Here is a 17,951-nt window from a genome sequence, read left to right on the forward strand (position 1 = left end):
TAGAGTTGTTGCTATGACTCCGTTCATATTAATCCATTATTCAAATCATATTTATGGCTTCCTTATGATTCTATAGCTTGAATTCTGGCTCTTACTTAATCTTCAGCATCTCCATAATAAAATATACTTATTCTGAGAGAATTACTCTTTCAAAATAATGCCAACAATGTTACTTAATGTCAAGTGGTGCGCAACTGAGGAAGACGGTACTAAAACTTTTGAATAGTGAAACTACCTTCAGAACTACATTATGATAAGGGACAGATAAACAGACAGGACACATGCAACACAACTGTATATATGGGTCTATTTTCCTGCTGAAACCTCACTAAAGGTCCAAACACAAGCTCAGTATAGTGTACAGAAAGAAATGTCAATTTAAATCAGCTCTTAGCCCAGGCCTTTTGTGCAACTCTCAATTTATCCAAGGGCCTATGCAAAATCACTTCCTTGAGGGGCAGACAATAATTTTCAAAACGCGTTAAGAAACAGAGCACACCAGGTTGTGGAAGTAGGTTTTGTGCAGTGACACACAAAGAGGAGACATTTCAGTCACAGACCACCAAGTTGTCAGGCAGCATGAACATGACAAATACCTAAAGGACTAAGAGAAGACCAGAAATACAAGCCCAGTTTTCCCTCAACCATTTCTACAACATGGCCTCACAACACAAAACAAACTTGCTTGCCTACCTACTCTCCCATCTAAGCAGGAGGAGGACAGACTTTAGTAATAGTCTTTTAACAGAGGTCTGCTGCTGCACATGTGTAGAGCTTAAAAGATTCTTTCAGATCACAAGTGTCCCAGGATATAGTCAAAAGCAGTAGCTGTTACTGATTTCTAGTAAACTAGTTAACGCTGATTGACTTGGAAAACATTTAGAGATCACAAATGAAAACAAATCAAATTTCTAGGCTATAAGAGCACCATCCTGAAGTATAATATACTTAGAAAGGGCAAGGGCTGTAAGTGCTGCTTTTTAATAAAGGAATTAGATGTTTGTTTCTATCAGTCATCCTAAGGCTTGATAGATCACATTCTCATACACTGAATCTTGAAGTCAAAATAGAGGGAAAAAGGTGAAAGGAAGACAGCACCACAAGAGATAGCACTGCCATGACTACTTCTTGTCCATTCCTTACCTGCCCTTCCCTAGAAAACTTAAAGGGTGGTTTGTGTTTAATAACACTTGTTGCAAGACGAAGCAGTCCTGTAAGTCCATCGTCTTCTATATTACCATCCTGATGGTCAAGGATTTCTCTGCTAGATATAAATATATATATAAAAGAAATGTTAAAACTGTGTTTATCCCAGTAGCAACAGATAAAATGCAGCTCACGAGTAAATTTACCTTTAACTAATCCTACCTCCGAATGCAGTCAGCAAGATGTCTTGCAAGTGCATCTAAATCAAGCAGTGTGGTCTGATTAAAAATGAAGAAAATGGAATATATATGAAAAATAATTATTTAATGAATTACAATTAATAAGCCCAGTTTGAAACCATGGTTATGTGGGGTGTTTTGTGTTTTTATTTTTGCTATTTAGGTTTGGCTTTTTTTGCTCCTTTTTTTGCTACTGCACACAGGAAAACAGCAACAACGACAACTCATTTTTCAAACATGCTCTTGAAATAATATTTGTATGTGTTTTCATAAATGCGACAAAACAGTTTGCCTTTTTATATCTATGCTGCACAGTTCAAATGAAGTAACATATTTTTTCTACATATCCAGATCTCCTCCAATACGCTCTCTGCTACTTTAGAGTGAAATGGTTAAATGTTATTTCTTAAAAGTGCAACATGTAATTTGTTGTCAGAGCACTGAAAAGTCTCGCTACCATTTCTTGCTTGGGCAACATACTGGCAAGCAGAATTGTAGCCTAGTTACTAGATTCAAATAATAAAATGGACTTACAAGGAAAATGAATGGCAGAAAGGAGGACGAGGTCATTTTTTTTTTCCTCTATTGGTAATATCTAGAGTTCGGAAAGGATTAGATTTTCTCCACTCCAGAGAAACTAGGATTAAGGCTGTATCTTCTCTCCCTTCTCACACTCTGTCACAGCACTGAGAATAAACTAAAGAGATTTGCAGAAAGCCTCCAACAGAAGTAATTGCAGAAGATGCCCAAAAGGGCAACTTTAACCCTCTAGAGATGTTCCGAAGATTGTAATTTTTCTGACTTGAGCTGACTGTGTGTTAACCAAAATTCTTTCTCTTCTCTTTCAGCTTTGCTCAAATACTTGCTTACCTCCTTCTTAGATCACATTGAAATTATTTCTCCTATTAAAAGTGAATCTCCCCTAAACAATTAGGGTATTCACAATATCGGTTATTTTCATGTAGTCCACTCTGCTTGTGTGTTATAGCTACCTCACCATCGGTACTCTACAGTCTCTATAACAAAATATTCCTTTGGCCAAGAGCTAGAAAGACTAAGTACACACAGAGAGTAGGGACAGGGGAAAGAAGGGAGAGATCCAAGAGCAGTTCATATCAGTTGACTGTATCTTAAACAAAAATGCTTTGTATTGAAGTAAAAGTGGCCTGAATAAAAAAAAAGTAAGAAAAGGCACACAGTTAAATGATTGCAAACCAAAGCCTACCTGACTTGCATCTTTCACGTGTATGTTATCAATCAGTTTGCACAGCAGCCAAAAATATTCTTTACAACCTGGGCGTAACACCGGTTCCTCTTCATAATCCTCTATCTGCGGAAAGAAATTGCTTTTGCTCCAAAGTATACCAGGGAAAATAATTATGTATTAAAAGAAAGTAGTAAATTGACTTTACAAAAATATTATTTTCTATAGAATCCTACTTAAGATAAGCCAAGTATAAGAACAATGTCTTCTCCAGTTGTAAGAATGCATGTTTTCTACTGTTTTTCTTCTAAAATAGTTATTTTTGCTGAGAGATTCTCAAGCTGATCTGCCATAACTCTAGGATAGTATTGGCTCTGTCCTCCACATTACAAATTGAAGAATTTTTAGTAGCAAAAAGAAAAATAAGAAACTTGGAATGAACTTAACATAGTTAGAACAATTCTGATTTCAATTAGTCTAGTAGTTCAAATCTTCTGCAGAGTGTTTTAATTTACATGTTGTTTATGTCAACATAGTTTAAAAAGAAGTAGCCTGTTCTAGCCTCTAAATGAATTTACGCAAAATCATTCAGGTTAATTCAAACCATCTCTATTAATCTGCATAGACACTGAGAGCTCTTCCTGTACTAGTTTTGGCAGCATTCAGAGAATGTCTTCTATTTAGTAGAGCCATGAGGACAAAACCACTCAAACAGAAAAACAGCAGCAACAACTGCAGGAATCAATAACTTTCTGCTACAACAGAGAGCACCAATGCACACAGCTATGCACCTATTAATTTATTTTTAAGACTAATCTACATTTAAAATAATAGTCAGGGCATAAATTGTAAATACAACTATTATTCCCTAACAGTGTGCTGTACGGACACAAAAATACCTGAAGAGTGATTCCTAAACATTATTCTACATCTTTTAAGCCCTAAATTAGTGCACTGTCACAGCTGTAACTACTTCTTGAAAAATACAGACCACAGAACTTCATATTTGAGTTTTCAGCAATGGTTAGATGGTAAGTGCTTTAATTTTTTCCCTATTTTTCTACTGACAAAAGTAAGCCTAAAAACATCTTTGACAAAATCTTGTAATACGCAAAAGTCTTACCCGGATGGGTTTTAGAGCCTGAGCATCAGGTAGAAATTTTAATAATGTTGATGCAGCCAGCAGCAGAAAAGACCGATTAATTGAGTCTCCCCCATCCAGCCCAGAGAGAGATAATTTGTATAAACCATTACAAGATTCATGGCGGACGGCAGTCTTCATGAAAAACAAACAAATAAATAAAATGATTGCACATATTACTTAGAAAACTTCTTTTTTCTGATTTTTTGACTTCCGTATCATATATACAATTCAATTCCGCTCACAATACATATTAAGTTAATAAGACAGAGTAAAGTAGAAATGTGATTACAGTTAACACACACTTCAGTTAGCTATAGAAAACTGAAAAAGATACACATTTAACAAAAAAAGAAATAAAGAGATTTGTCTGTGCCTCTTGCCACTTCTCTAATGTATCTTCTACATTAAAGATTACAGCCAGTTACAGAAATAGAAAATATTACATTACAGTGGGACAGCATATAGGCTTTTTCTGTGATTAAGTAATAAAATACAATAATAATGAAAACCCCATCATGTCTATATTGCATCTTTAAGCAATCACTAATAAACAGGAAAATTTCCTACTACGCATAACTATACAATTTTCCATTTTTTATTTCTTACATCAGAAGAAACCATGTTTAAGCACATTTTAATACCAGCTTTCAACTCATATTATGATGAGAAGTATAGTTAGAAAAAATATGACAATGGGGAAAGTATAGTTAGACTATTCCATTTAAGAGGCCATCATCTAGAAATTTCAACAAAAAATATTATCTTTAAATGGAAGTCAAGAAGGAAGACTGGAGTTTACACTGTAACTGGTTTGCAATCCACCATACATAGGCTATCTTATACTATAGGTTCACTACAGAATGATTACTTCTTAAACAGGATTCTAAGTAACTGAGTTAGAATGTGTCTATTTTCAGCAGGAAACGTTTTGAATGCAGCAAGAAGAGCAGGCACTTGGAACCAGAGTAAAACCTGTGCAACTTTATGGCACCTTTAACATACCTCTGGAATAAGAAGGGTAAGTTTCTTTAGCCAGTCTTGCAAATGATCACTGTCTGCCAGACTGGATTTCACCAAGGAACAGCAGTGAGCCCAACTCACCAAGAGCCACATTGAATAATGTGTAACTGAGAAGAAAATGAGATGAGAGTACATCACAGTGTAACTCTGAAATAAAATAGGCTTTTTAGTTTGAAAAGTTGCATAATACTGGCACGTATGGCATTCATTTCAATCACACTAACAGACTAAACTCTTATTGGCCCTTAAGATACTACCAAAGCTGAGCATTTTATCATTTTGGTTACTACATACTGACCATTGTATTACTGATCCCAATTATGTTGCCCAAAATATTACCAATGTGAGGCACAACTCTATGCCTTAAAAAATGAGCTGAAATTTTGCTAGTGGCTGCATCAGCTCTTAACATGAATGATGCTGTGGACTAGCTAGTATGCCTGTTCCTTTCTTCTTAACAGCGCTGCATATGACTCTAGTAGGCAATAAATACCAGTTGAAGAGAATTCAGGTTCACAAACATAACTACTCCAACACAAAATTAAGTGGAAAAAGCCCAGGGCAATGTCAGACAACCATAGCCTAACTCTAGGAGGATCTACTTACATTTAAGGACACCTGAGCTACTTTTGACAATTATTCTGATGTAGACTTAATGTGATATAGATGTTAAATATCATAATTGTTATGATAGGATGCTAATATGATATTAAATACGCTGCCCTTCTGGAGATGAAGACAAAGCTAAAATACAGAATTTCAATACATCTAAAACATTTACAGAGAAGGAAAGGTGGGCAAGTCCTCTGGAACACCTGTGTAGTCTTCCATCTAGACTACAACAGCCCTCGTGCTACCTAGGAATATATTTTCACTGAAATAAAATGGTGGAATAAATGAAATATATAATTTTCTATTTTTAATAACTTTACATTATACATAGTTGATAAAATACTTGCAGCACTAACCTTCATGTCTTGACCTGTGATCAGATTGAGCTTTCAACACCCTGAGCAGGAAGAAGACAAAACCATTTGAATTTCATCACAGAACATAATAGATTTCCAATGAGAAATTCAAGCACATGCAAGTGACTGCAAATAACACCAAATAACACCACAGCTACTCTGAAGCACTAAGAAAACTAAAATTTTAATCTTAAAGGGATTCACTTCTTGCAATATTCAAAATCAGCAACAGTAGAAAATAACTACATCTTCAATTCGCTCTTTTACGTTTTTACTGACTGCAAGCTAAAAAAAAAAAAAAAAAAAAAAAAAAAAAAAAAAAGAGAGAGCCCATAGGCACCAATATATTTTAGCCAAGAAAAGATGGAACCAAGATAGTTCCATAAATAATAAAGACAGCATTCTTGATATTGAACTACATTTTGAATAAGCTTTAAAAAGCAGGATTGCTTTTCTCAGGATGGAGAAATGGCAAAGAGGACAAAAAAAAACCCAAACTAATACCCAGCTTTAGAAGGTAAAATTTTGCCTTCAATACATGCACATCCACTGAAGCCAATATGTGGAATTTCTGAAGTGACAATCTAATGTTATTTCATTGTGAATAATAAATCCAAACACAAGCACATCAATAAGCTTTTGCTTATAAACAAATTTATTTTCATGATTTCTCCTTTATATTGCCTTGAATTGCTTTAATTGCTACAGAGATAACAAAGAAATTGTTTTGTCATGAGAATTTATACGAGAACATATCTCATTTTTTTTGTTGCTCAATGTCATATAGCCTGAAGAACTGGTTAAACAGCAAGGGAATCCAAGATAATTACTTATTTTACACATTATCAGAAATTAATAAAAGGATTATCTGGTTAGTTTAGTGATTTTCTATTACTGACAACTTCCCTCCAGTACTTATAAGGGTAGGTTACTACAAAAAAGGTGTCTAAGAAGAGAAAAGCCTAATGCTGATAGAAATTACATTTCTGACATTGTGTTCATGGCAATTAAAACAGAAAGACCTATTCACTTAATTTAAAACAGTCAAAGAAAATGTGCACAATTTATAAGCTTTATTACAAGAATAAAAATATATTGTACCTAGGTGCCAAGTTGTCATAAGTATAAGCTACTGACATAAGTCGCTGAATCAAACTGGTTCCCTGGACAAGTACAAGAAACACCTTTAAAAATTGAAGTCAAAAGAAAAAAAACAGTTAATATAACAACAAGTTTTTTTAAAATTTATTTTTAAATTATTCATACTGTATGAATCTAAACCAAACCCACCTGTGTAGAGGGAGGAGGAGCAAGAGAGAAATGATATCAACTCCATAGTTAAAAGTTATATTATGATTTTTATTAAAGAATGTCTAAAACCTTGTGGCATAAGTTAGCTGCTAAAATTTTATTTTGCTCTCTTTGAAACACAGTTTAACTGAAAAGAAAAAAATAATGATCTATTCATTTCTTTCACTAGTCGAAAATCGGCTTTGAAAACATAAAGTTAACTTTCTTTTAAATATCTCAGGTGTGAAAGAGAAGGCTGAGCTTGAAGTTGTGTGGGGGGTGAAGTCGTGTATGAAAATTTATCTGGTTTCCTTGCGATCAACATGTTTCATTAACTATCAACTCATTTAAATTATTAATCTTTACAGAATCTCTGATAGGCAACAAAAAGCAAAGTCTGAAGAAAGTCTTTTGGGCTCTTTAGCTAGCAAATCCAATGCAATCAAAAATAAATGCCAATGATGATTAAAAATCTAACCCGTTATTATTACCCATACCATCATTAACTACTGCTCTTCCCTTTAAAATATAATTGGTATTTGATCATTTCCCTAATTCACAGCAGCTTTTGAGATTTAGTAATCTATTTTGTCCAATATATAATACTTACAGAAGAGTTAGTGTCTTACCATGCAAATAAGTTTTTAAGAATAACAAATGTGAAGTTTGGCTTTAGCTCAGAAGTCAGATCTACCCTTTCTGGCAGAAATAAAAACAACCAACAACTGTTCCTGTGCTCAAAACAAACCTATTTTCAGTGAACATATCTCTAGACACCCAAAGCCAAAACACCACGAATGAAATATCAAACTTGCTCTGCCTCAGGAAATTAGCATGCAAAACTCTGGGAGGAAAGTTTACAGGTTTGGGCAAATGTACCATACACTCAGCCAGATACTCTTAGGAAACTACTTCATCCTTAAGTGTTCACTAAGGTAATCTAAGAAGGATTTGGTGAGGATAGTGACAGCATATAATGACAGACTTCCAAAAATACTGGAGTTACCAATTTGGAAAACAAAATGTTAGAAATAGGGATAAAACTCTCTAATTCTGACATTTCCAGTTCACATGCTTAAATTCCTATTTATATAGTTTCTTTGGAGAAGTAATCAAAAAGCATTATGGCTGCACCTTCTAAATCTGGCCATTTAAAAGCAATTAAAATCATATAACTCTTTGAAGAATAACTTGGATTAACATTTTTTTTCACTGTGCTGTTTTAATTATCCGACTAAAGGCTTCCCACAACAAATGATCCAACTTTCTAAAGTTCACAAAATACATATCCTGTTGATCTTACCTCTGTTAAACGAGGTATATGAAGGCCCTTTGCATGATCACTTGCAGTCTTCCTTGATTTGCCTGGCCACGTTCTTTTTCTGTGACTCTCTGCTACACCAGACCAGGCAAAGACATCATGGTAAGCTAAATCCAGATCTGAAGGATCAACTGCAAACTGGCATATCAGCTTCAGCAAGCAAGCAAGACAATCTAGCTGCCACTGTGAATAAGAAAAAAATTTTTTTTTTCCTTTTTTCAGAAATTAGTTTTACAAAAGAATTGTTTGTCTACTATGGAATCTGAAATAAAAAGCTTAAGTAAACTATAAACACCTATTTTATACATATATATGTATGTTTGTTTCTTTATTTTATACATACATTACTCAGAGCTTCAAAAATTTAAATTCTTACTTATCAAGTGCCTAAGAATTGAAACTATAAAAGAGGAAACATTTATCTAAAAAAATATGAATTTAGTTCAAACTAGTAATAGCATAGTGATGAAAAGAAATAAATTACAGAAGAACAAAATACTAATGTTCATTATTCGGAAATTTCTTTATTAATCCCAAAGCCACAATGCTAGCAGTTTATCTCAATGCCAACAAGTGGAAACACTCCAAGAAATAATGTTTCCTGATCTCTTCAGAGAGGAAGAGGATTAACAGATTATTGCTTTTTACACATATTATAACAAAAGCTTCCAAATTAGCAACCTTTCCTAAAACAAAAAGAAGAAAAAAAAGCAAAAGTGATATATTCCCTTTTTATAAGCATGTATGATTAGCGCTATTGAAAATATTCCTAAAGTTGGAACCCAGGCTTTTTTTTTTTTTAGGATGTGCCCAAAAGTGCACTTTATTTCATTCCAAAAACAAAGAATCTTTTAGACTAGATAAAAAAAGGAAAAGAAAAATACCAAGAAAAAAATACATAGCTTGAAAATGAAATATGAAAAGTCTGAAGTATAAATTAAAAAATATATGTATTTCAGGAAATTCTAATTTGTCTCTGGAGATTCTGCGTGTCCTGGCATTACATTCTATAGCACTTCTATATGGATGAATGACAAAAGCATTTAACTAAAAAATAGTAATTCACAGTTGTGACCAGCTGTACCTTTTGCTGTTTATTTGTAAACATTGATACTTTTCACTTACTATAGAAAATAAAACAAAGTAATGGGAGTCTTTACAAATGACAGCTATGTTATTCTGAAAAAAAGGGTGAATTACTTACGACAGTCCATGATTCCTGTTCTTTAGGTTCTAAGATTCCCGAATTAAAAATTTCTAGTAACTGTTGGAGCCCTCCAGCAGCAACAAACTGTAAGTATATTATGGAGCCAATGTGAGGAAAAAAAAAAAAAAGTAGATATATTAATACCACTAATCTTAAGTTACATGCCAATCTGATCTTCATTACAAAAAAAAAAAAAAAAAAGGAATTATAAACTACGCAGTTGGCTTTTTTTTATGAAGGAAAAAAGCAATATTATATGCAAAAAATGCATATAATATGACAAATCTACAGGCCAAATAACACAGAAAACCTATGAAAAACTTCACAATGTTACAAAACTCTTAAGATATAAGATTTTTAATTGATTTTCACTTTATACTATTATTAAAAAACATTACATGTTACAGAATACTATAGAAATACAAACCTTGCAGCTCCATGTGTTTTTACTGTTTTCTATTTGATCTTCACTTGAGTCATCTGAATCTGGGTAAAGATCACTATAACTTCCCTACAGATAATCAACAAGAAATAATTACAAAAACACATGAATTAAAACACAATAAAACAATTTATCAATATATACTTTGATTCAGAGAGAAAAAGATATATTTGTGCAATAAATCCTATTACCGTAGATTCACGCCTTATTCTTCTATTGGGCTTTCCCAGAGCTTCGATAATTTCAAGAGCATATAAAAGTTTATGTGCACTTTTTATTCGCAGAAGATCCTTCCAACTAAAGCCATCATTACCCTTAAAAAAATAAAGAAGACAAAGAACATTTAAACAACTATACCTAATGTTGACCTATCTAAAAAAGGCAAATTATTTTTTATCTATTACTTGAAATTAGATAACTTCCAAGCATATTTCTATTCATGAATAACAATCTAAATAAAGTAAAAACTGCAGTACTGTCTCAGATATCCTCCATTTAATGGCTTTTTTCCCACTCTTTTCTATCCAAATTATTTTTTCCATTTAATTGAGTGCACATTAAGGTATACACAATTTTCAGGAAGAAGCCAAATACGCCCTGAATTATGATTTCCACCTAAATTAGGTGGAAATTGTGTCTATAAAGAACCATAGTGCGTAATTTCAAGAACTTAAAACATGCATGTTTTTAATCAATTGGATAAGAAAACCACTAGGTAAATGTCATGTTTTGAACTTGCACAAAAAAAAAAAAAACACATGAGAAGTATTACTACCACAACAGTCATAATATTAAAGCAAAGTAATAAGTTTGAAATGCTTTAAACACAATAGGTTACAGATGAATAAACTGCTGCTGCAATTGAAACAAAAAGATAGTTAGCATTTGCTAATTGTTTCATTCATTAAGCTTTTTTTTAAAAAGAAATTACAAAAACAAACACTGGAAACTAAACTGATATACCTGCTCATCCGAAATACTTTGGAATGCCTGTAACATATTAGGGCACGTTGGTAGAAGCATTAACAGTTCCCAGACACGTCTGGATAAGTTTTCTGCATGGAGGTGGAGCTCTTCACATCTTGCACTCTGGCAAACCATAAAAAAAATATTCTTATTAAAAATTTATTCTGTGAAAATAGTTCTCTAAGATTTCAGAGGTCAAAAATACACTTATTCTTAATTAACAAGTTACTTGCTTCCTTTTCAATGTAAAAGTAGAACATGATAGTGGAAGTCTTGCTGAACCTGCGAGATTAAGTTACTTCATTTTCATAGCATATCACATATCTGGAAATATTTGAGGGAAAGTAAAACTTCACACAAACTAGTGATGGCATATAAGTGACAAATAGTAAGTTTAACTATAACAACTTTGCAAAAACTTCTTTAAGCCAGGCAATTCCCATAACTAATCAGCATATCTATCTAAAAACTGATATTCTTTGCATGGAATTATGTTTTTAGAGCATCTAAACATTCAGGACATTATAAGTGATATCAGAATGGTGCAATTATGAAAAGCTGCAAATCATGATAATGATATGGTATGTAAAATTAAATACATAGATTTATCTGACATTTTGATATGAAACACAAGAAATGGGCTTGATAGGAAAAACAGATCCAATTAAATCAGACTGCTATGTAATTATTCTGAAAAAAAATACTTTACCTCACTGTCTTCCATAACCATTTCTCCAGAAGGAGGCTTAAAAGAGGCAAGCATCTCTAACAAATCAAAAAGGGTTGTAAGATGAGGTTCTTGCAAAAGTAAAAGCATTGGAATGTTGTCCTTTTGAGGAGGAGGTAGGCAAGATGCTGGAAGCTGAACGCCTTCACCTTTGCGTTCTCTTCTTGGTGCACCCAGTGATACAAACACCATCTAGAAAGAGACAGAAACAACAGAAAGGAGAGAGACAATTTTAATAAGGCATATTCTGAAATCACAGGTATGTTTTCAATAGGATCAGAATTAAGAACTCAAGGTTACATAAACAACATTGTTCTCAAACCTTGTCTGAGCAGCACTTCGAGCGACTCTCATATTCAAGGCTGGCTCTGCTTTCATCTCAAGTAGTTATGGTGTGGTTGGTGAAAGCAGAAATTTGTTATATTGGCTCAACCACTTCATGGAAACCCATTCTCAGCAGACCTGTTCCTGCTGATAATTTACAATCTCCATCACACCAGCCTTCAAACTGTATGGCTCCCTTCAGTTCCACAAGTGCAAGAATTCACCTGATTGTTCCATATTCAGTTCTATTGAATGATTTATGTTAACAAGAAAAAAATCATTTTTTTTCCTTTAAATTAACCTAGCTCATGTAGCAAAATAGGCTAAGTGACAATCAATCACTTAGGTCACGAGAACTTCTCATCTAGAATAGCAACAGTTAAGACAGACTCTTGACTACTACAAAACAGCCAAAAATAGCAGATGTAAGCATACGGGCCCACAGAATTCTTTCTAAAAGTGTGTTAGATCATCTTTGAAAAGGTAGGAAATTAATTTAATTTCCCTTTATATTTAAGTTTCCCTTTATATTGAAGCAGTGAAAGGAGAGAGCAGTTGTGTTCAATAATTTAGACAAAATCCGAATACTTGATTGTTTTGTTCACTGGTCCCACATTGTTCTTGATGAACGTAAAAAAATGAAAAAAATCATTTGGTTCTTGAGTTTTCAAATCTACTAATTTAGAATTTGTCTTTTAAAATTATTATTTTCAGGACTGTCAACAGCATCAAGGACTAAGAGTATTCCTCTGAGCTTAAAAGTAGATGTTGGACAGCATGAAACAATCAGATTCAGAAAACTATAGGATGCTTTCCTCCCCAGAAACGTACCTTACACTAACACCTACTTTTCTCAGTTTCACAAGACAAAAGCAACGTATCAAATGATGGCTGTTATGTACATATTGATAATACCTGCATATCCTTAAAACCCAGTTCATGAAGAGTTTTTTCATCATAATCAGTTGTCAGTTCATGCCCAGATGAAATCATTCTCACAGGTCCCATGAGGCCACCTACGATAAGAACGTATTTTAGTAAATTTCTGGAATCATAGTTTCCTTTTCTAATGAAAGTCTTACGACTTACTTTAGAATAAGCATAACCTTCAGCAGCAATTAAAACCACACAAAGATTTAAGGCAATTTACTTACAGAAATTGTCTATTAAATTAAACTGAATCTCCTTGCTGGCCTGTAGACATACAGCTTACCCAGTCTGGTAGTGAAAAGTGCTGAAATATGTATTTCAAAATATATATTTCAAAATATAGTCTTGCAGTGAAAAGTAGTGAAATATAGATTAAAACATGCTTTTCACGTTTTGTAGTAAGAGTTGCACTAGGTCAATGAAGAAGGGAAATGACAGTGTTCACCAGCAAAATTGCAGTCTAGTTGGAGGTCTGTAGCTAGCGGCGTCCCCCAGGGGTCAGTCCTCAGTCCAGTCCTGTTCAATTTATTCATCAATGACCTGGACGAAGGCACAGAGTGCTCCCTCAGCAAGTTTGCTGATGATAAGAAACTGGGAGGAGTAGCTGTTACCCCAGAGGGCTGCGCTGCCATCCAGAGGGACCTGGACAGACTGGACAACTGGGAGGTGAAAAACCTCATGCAATTCAACAAGGCCAAGTGCAAGGTTCTGCACCTGGGGAGGAATAACCCCAGACACCAGGACAGGCTGGGGACCGACCTTCTGGAGAGCAGGTCTGCAGAGAAAGACCTGGGTGTCATAGTGGATGACAAGTTGACCATGAGGCAGCAGTGTGCCCTCGTGGCCAAGGCAGTCAATGGGATCCTGGGGTGCATTAAGAAGAGCGTCTCCAGCAGGTCGCGGGAGGGGATCCTGCCCCTCTACTCAGCCCTGGTGAGGCCGCATCTGGAGTATTGTGTCCAGTTCTGGGCCTCACAGTACAAGAGGGATGTGGAGCTGCTGGAGAGAGTCCAGTGCAGGGCCACAAGGATGATCAGGGGCCTGGAACATCTGCCCTATGAGGAGAGGCTGAGAGAGCTGGGCCTGTTCAGCCTGGAGTAGAGAAGGCTGAGAGGGGACCTGATCAGTGTCTATAAGTACCTCAAGGGAGGCAGTGAGGAGGATGGTGCTGGCCTCTTTTCACTGGTGGCCACTGACAGAACTAGAGGAAACAGCCACAAACTGAAGCATCAAAAGTTCCATAGGAACTTAAGGAAAAATTTCTTAACAGTGAGGGTGACAGAGCACTAGAACAGGCTGCCCAGAGAGGTTGTGGAGTCTCCTTCTCTGGAGATCTTCAAAACCTGCTTGGATGCAGTCCTGTGCCACGTGCTCTAGGTGACCCTGTGTGTGCATGGGGTTGGACTAGATGATCTCTAGAGGTCCCTTCCAACCTTAAGGATTCTATGATTCTATGAAAATCCCTTTGTACTGCACAACTGCAATAAAATCACTGAAGGAAAAGAAGCAAAATTCAATCTTACTCAAATGAAAAGTTGACCTGAAGATGACATATAATTCAGAAAAGAAATGAGAACACTTTCAAAAGAATTCTCAACACTGAAGAAGAAATGTGAACAGCTAAAAGATTATGAATTTAATTGGTGCAGACAATCACGGGCTAACCAAGAATTACACGGCACAGAGAATTTGAGCCTCAGAATACTCACAGAGCCACCTATGCAGGGGCACAGAGATATCTGTCATCAATTAAAATCTGCTGTGCTTTTTACCCACTGTTCTTATTAGTGTGCTTTTCTGAACATTAGGCCCTGGTCCTTCATATCAGCAAAACACAGCCCTTTCCTTTGCTTTCCCTTTGCTTTCAGGACTGTGTTTTCAGTTTAGCTTCTTTAGAAAAGCCTTCTGCAGGAGTCTTGGGAAGAACTGGGAGTTCTGTAACCTGAAAATGCTTCAGAACTCACTGATACGAACACAGCAGTCAAAGAAATAGGTTGAAACCAAAAAGGCTACGTATATGAAGGGAGCCTAAACTTTATTCTTTCAGCACCACGTTGTGCTGCTAAGGCTGCTGCTTCTGACCATTGTGGAAAACATGTAACCTGTAGCCACACAGTGACAGCTCATGTGCACACAACAAATCCAGGTGAAATTTCCCAAAGCCAGTAGAGATATCCCCACATGTTGCCCTTTCTGAACTAGAGCAATCCAGTGAGACATATACACAGTAGCTCTAACAGGACTGTCAGTAAATCAGAGATGTCAGACAAATGCATGATCCTCAACTCCTGCCTCAACAAAATTTCTGAGATGTTCTCAAGGAAAACTGGATATAGAGCCATCCTTTCAAAGACAATTGTCAAGTAACAACAAAGCCGTAAAGTTTTTATTTGGAGTTGGGAATAATATCACATATGTATCACTCTTCTCATCTGCTCCAGCTGACTGTGCTGAAACATATCAATGCAGTGAAGCAAAATAGTTTCAAACAGATAAAGGCAGGCAAACACATCATCCATAAAATAATACAGAAATCTCCTCTACTCTGCACTTCCGCAGACAATAATAGATTATTTCTTCTTTAAAAGAACACAAGAAACAACCTAAACGAGAAGTAAAAGAACCTCACATTCTCACATTTCTCAGAGCGCTGAAGATTTCAAACGAATAACAGATGTTAACAAAGATACTGTGATCTCCAAAGAAAAAGAATGTAGTGTCTAGCAAAAAAAGATTTATAGTAGTGAAAGAGGGCTTAAAAGAACATTTAATAAATGCGAGTACATCTACTACTTATAGATACATTCCCAAAGCTCTGGCTAGTGGGCATGCTTAGATAACCCCTTGACAGAAGACTGGTAGCAAAAACACCAGAAATGTGCCCATAACTAACAAATGCTTCAAGGTTGCTTAGCTAGACTCAAGAACCTGCAGGGTGCTTTTCCACAGTAAGTTACCTCACTTCTGCAACATTTTCCTTCACATTAATTTTCAGTATATCTGCATCTTCTCTAACTAAGTGTTCTTTTAAAACAATGGAAGTTAGATGTAAATCACATCACTTAAGACATAACACTTCTTCATGAATGCCAGCAGCAGGAAAAGGATTTCTGCCTTCAGCCCAACTCAGGACACAGCGAAACAACATTCTGCACAAAGAAACTGGAAATGGAATAACTATCATATAGTGGTGAAAATGTAGGTCAGCTGGAGCAGTAGACAAAACAAACAGCATAGAGAAGTGCCGCTTAACAAGACATGAAATAAACATAAAGAAAAGAAGTAAAAATTATTTCCAAGTCTGGAAATCCAAGAGCCAAAAGTTGATACAAATACCCTTTCTTCTCTAAACTAAAAACTAAGAAAGATCAAAAACATCTGGCTCTATTAGGAAAAGGCATGAGAAAAACTTACACTCTGACATCACAGGCAGGAAGATTTTAATTGTTATTGAAATTCGATAAAGTCTATTCAGGTTTCCAGCTCAGTTAACAATGTAGTAGCCATTTCAAGTTCCTAATCAAGAATCGTTTTTTGTAGTAGATTTGCTAATACTGGCATATTAAAACGAACGTGGAAAAGGTCACTGTGACCTAAGTGTGCAGTATGTACCTTACAGCAGAAGCCTCCTGTGATGCAGAATGACCTATGCTTTTCAGTCTGAACAGTCAATACACAGAACTACAACTCAAAGATCTTTGTGTTCAAGAAACGCTATTAAGGTTCATGCTTTTTTCATCTACACAGAAGATTTCCCAAGTTAAGTCATAACTGAGTAGAACTGCAAGTTTTAACCTTAAAGCTCAGTTCTAATCTTATCTTCTCAAATTAGCATCTGAAAAGGGAAATTCACCCTACAAGATTATGTGAAATACACATGGCATGCACAGAACAGGGCAAAGACACTTCCCTAGCAGCTTGGTTAATAGAGATTTACCCATTAACAGGATTTTATACATTTAACAGCCAATACAGGTTTCAGTTACAAGACGAAGAACTTAGAAACAGTAATATAGATTTTAAACCTAAAAAAGGACATATGTAACATCACTTAAGCTCTGAATTGCCTTACTCCCCAGTTTCTTAAACATTGGTTGAAACAAAACTAAGGATTTCTGCTATGAGGCATATTTGGTGGAAAACAAGGTAAGTTTCTTTATTAAGACAGTTTCTGAAGAGCAGCTGGAAAAAAAGCTGAAAACATATGTCTAAGATTCAAAGTCTGGTTCATAATGTGTCTCATAAAAACATTCTTTTTTTTCAAGTTTTTCACCCACGAAGACACAAAGTGAAATAAATGTTTCCACATTTACTAATGGTTGGCAGAGTTAGAAAAGATATTCATGGACAGAAGTTGTTCAGATAATATGTCCCTAAATACTAACTCTTGCTCATAATAAGGAAGAAAGAAAATAAGAGCACATTAAGTAGAAAATATTTCAGAAAACAAGATCACTGCGAACAGCCATAGCTGATAAGGAATAAAATCTTAAAGAATGGTAACATCCCAAATCAAGACTATTAAGATAGCATAAATGATCATTTTTGCACTAGGATGATAATAAATTGAAGAGTAGTTTGCAGGAATAAGGGAAACATTATACCTGATTGGAATACATACATAGTAGTAAATAATTTACTTAATTGTTATAAATGCGTTTATTATAAGCATTTATATAAGAAATCAGTTAATTTCAGAAATTTTACAAAATACAGAATGAGATTCCATGTAATAGAATCTGTAAGTTAAAGAAAACACTGTAATTTATTAAAACAGCAATGAAAGTCTTTCCTTTTTGGGAAAGGTCTAGTAATTACAAGAAATAAAAACACTAGCTGAATTAAAAGGAGATTTGCCAGGTCTATATTTTGTCTCTTGTAATTTAAAATAACTAACAACAATTGAAAAAACACTGCCATTCTTCAAATACATTAACAGCAAAAGGAAGATCAGGGAGAACGTGGGTCCGCTGGAGGACGGGATGGGCACCTTGGTTACAAATAACACAGAAAAAGCAGAGTT

General features: G+C 35.0%; 1 protein-coding gene across 1 annotated transcript in view; it reads right to left on the minus strand.

Annotated features, from left to right (window-relative positions):
- USP34 (ubiquitin specific peptidase 34) overlaps positions 1–17,951 on the minus strand; it is a 137,342-nt gene that overhangs the window by 45,605 nt on the left and 73,786 nt on the right. Inside the window, exons 29-42 of the mRNA XM_088531283.1 lie at positions 12,914–13,014; positions 11,657–11,866; positions 10,945–11,070; positions 10,173–10,295; positions 9,967–10,050; positions 9,537–9,623; positions 8,315–8,515; positions 6,823–6,905; positions 5,722–5,762; positions 4,736–4,860; positions 3,713–3,865; positions 2,611–2,715; positions 1,369–1,424; positions 1,144–1,264 (exon numbers count right to left, since the gene is read on the minus strand). Of these exons, the coding sequence (XP_088387409.1) occupies positions 1,144–1,264; positions 1,369–1,424; positions 2,611–2,715; positions 3,713–3,865; positions 4,736–4,860; positions 5,722–5,762; positions 6,823–6,905; positions 8,315–8,515; positions 9,537–9,623; positions 9,967–10,050; positions 10,173–10,295; positions 10,945–11,070; positions 11,657–11,866; positions 12,914–13,014 (1,616 nt within the window). The remainder of the gene's footprint in view (positions 1–1,143; positions 1,265–1,368; positions 1,425–2,610; positions 2,716–3,712; positions 3,866–4,735; positions 4,861–5,721; positions 5,763–6,822; positions 6,906–8,314; positions 8,516–9,536; positions 9,624–9,966; positions 10,051–10,172; positions 10,296–10,944; positions 11,071–11,656; positions 11,867–12,913; positions 13,015–17,951) is intronic.

Source organism: Tinamus guttatus, unplaced genomic scaffold (genome assembly GCF_059628265.1).
Source record: "Tinamus guttatus ecotype Peru unplaced genomic scaffold, ASM5962826v1 Tinamus_guttatus_pri_ptg000403l, whole genome shotgun sequence".
Taxonomy (NCBI): Eukaryota; Metazoa; Chordata; class Aves; order Tinamiformes; family Tinamidae; genus Tinamus; species Tinamus guttatus.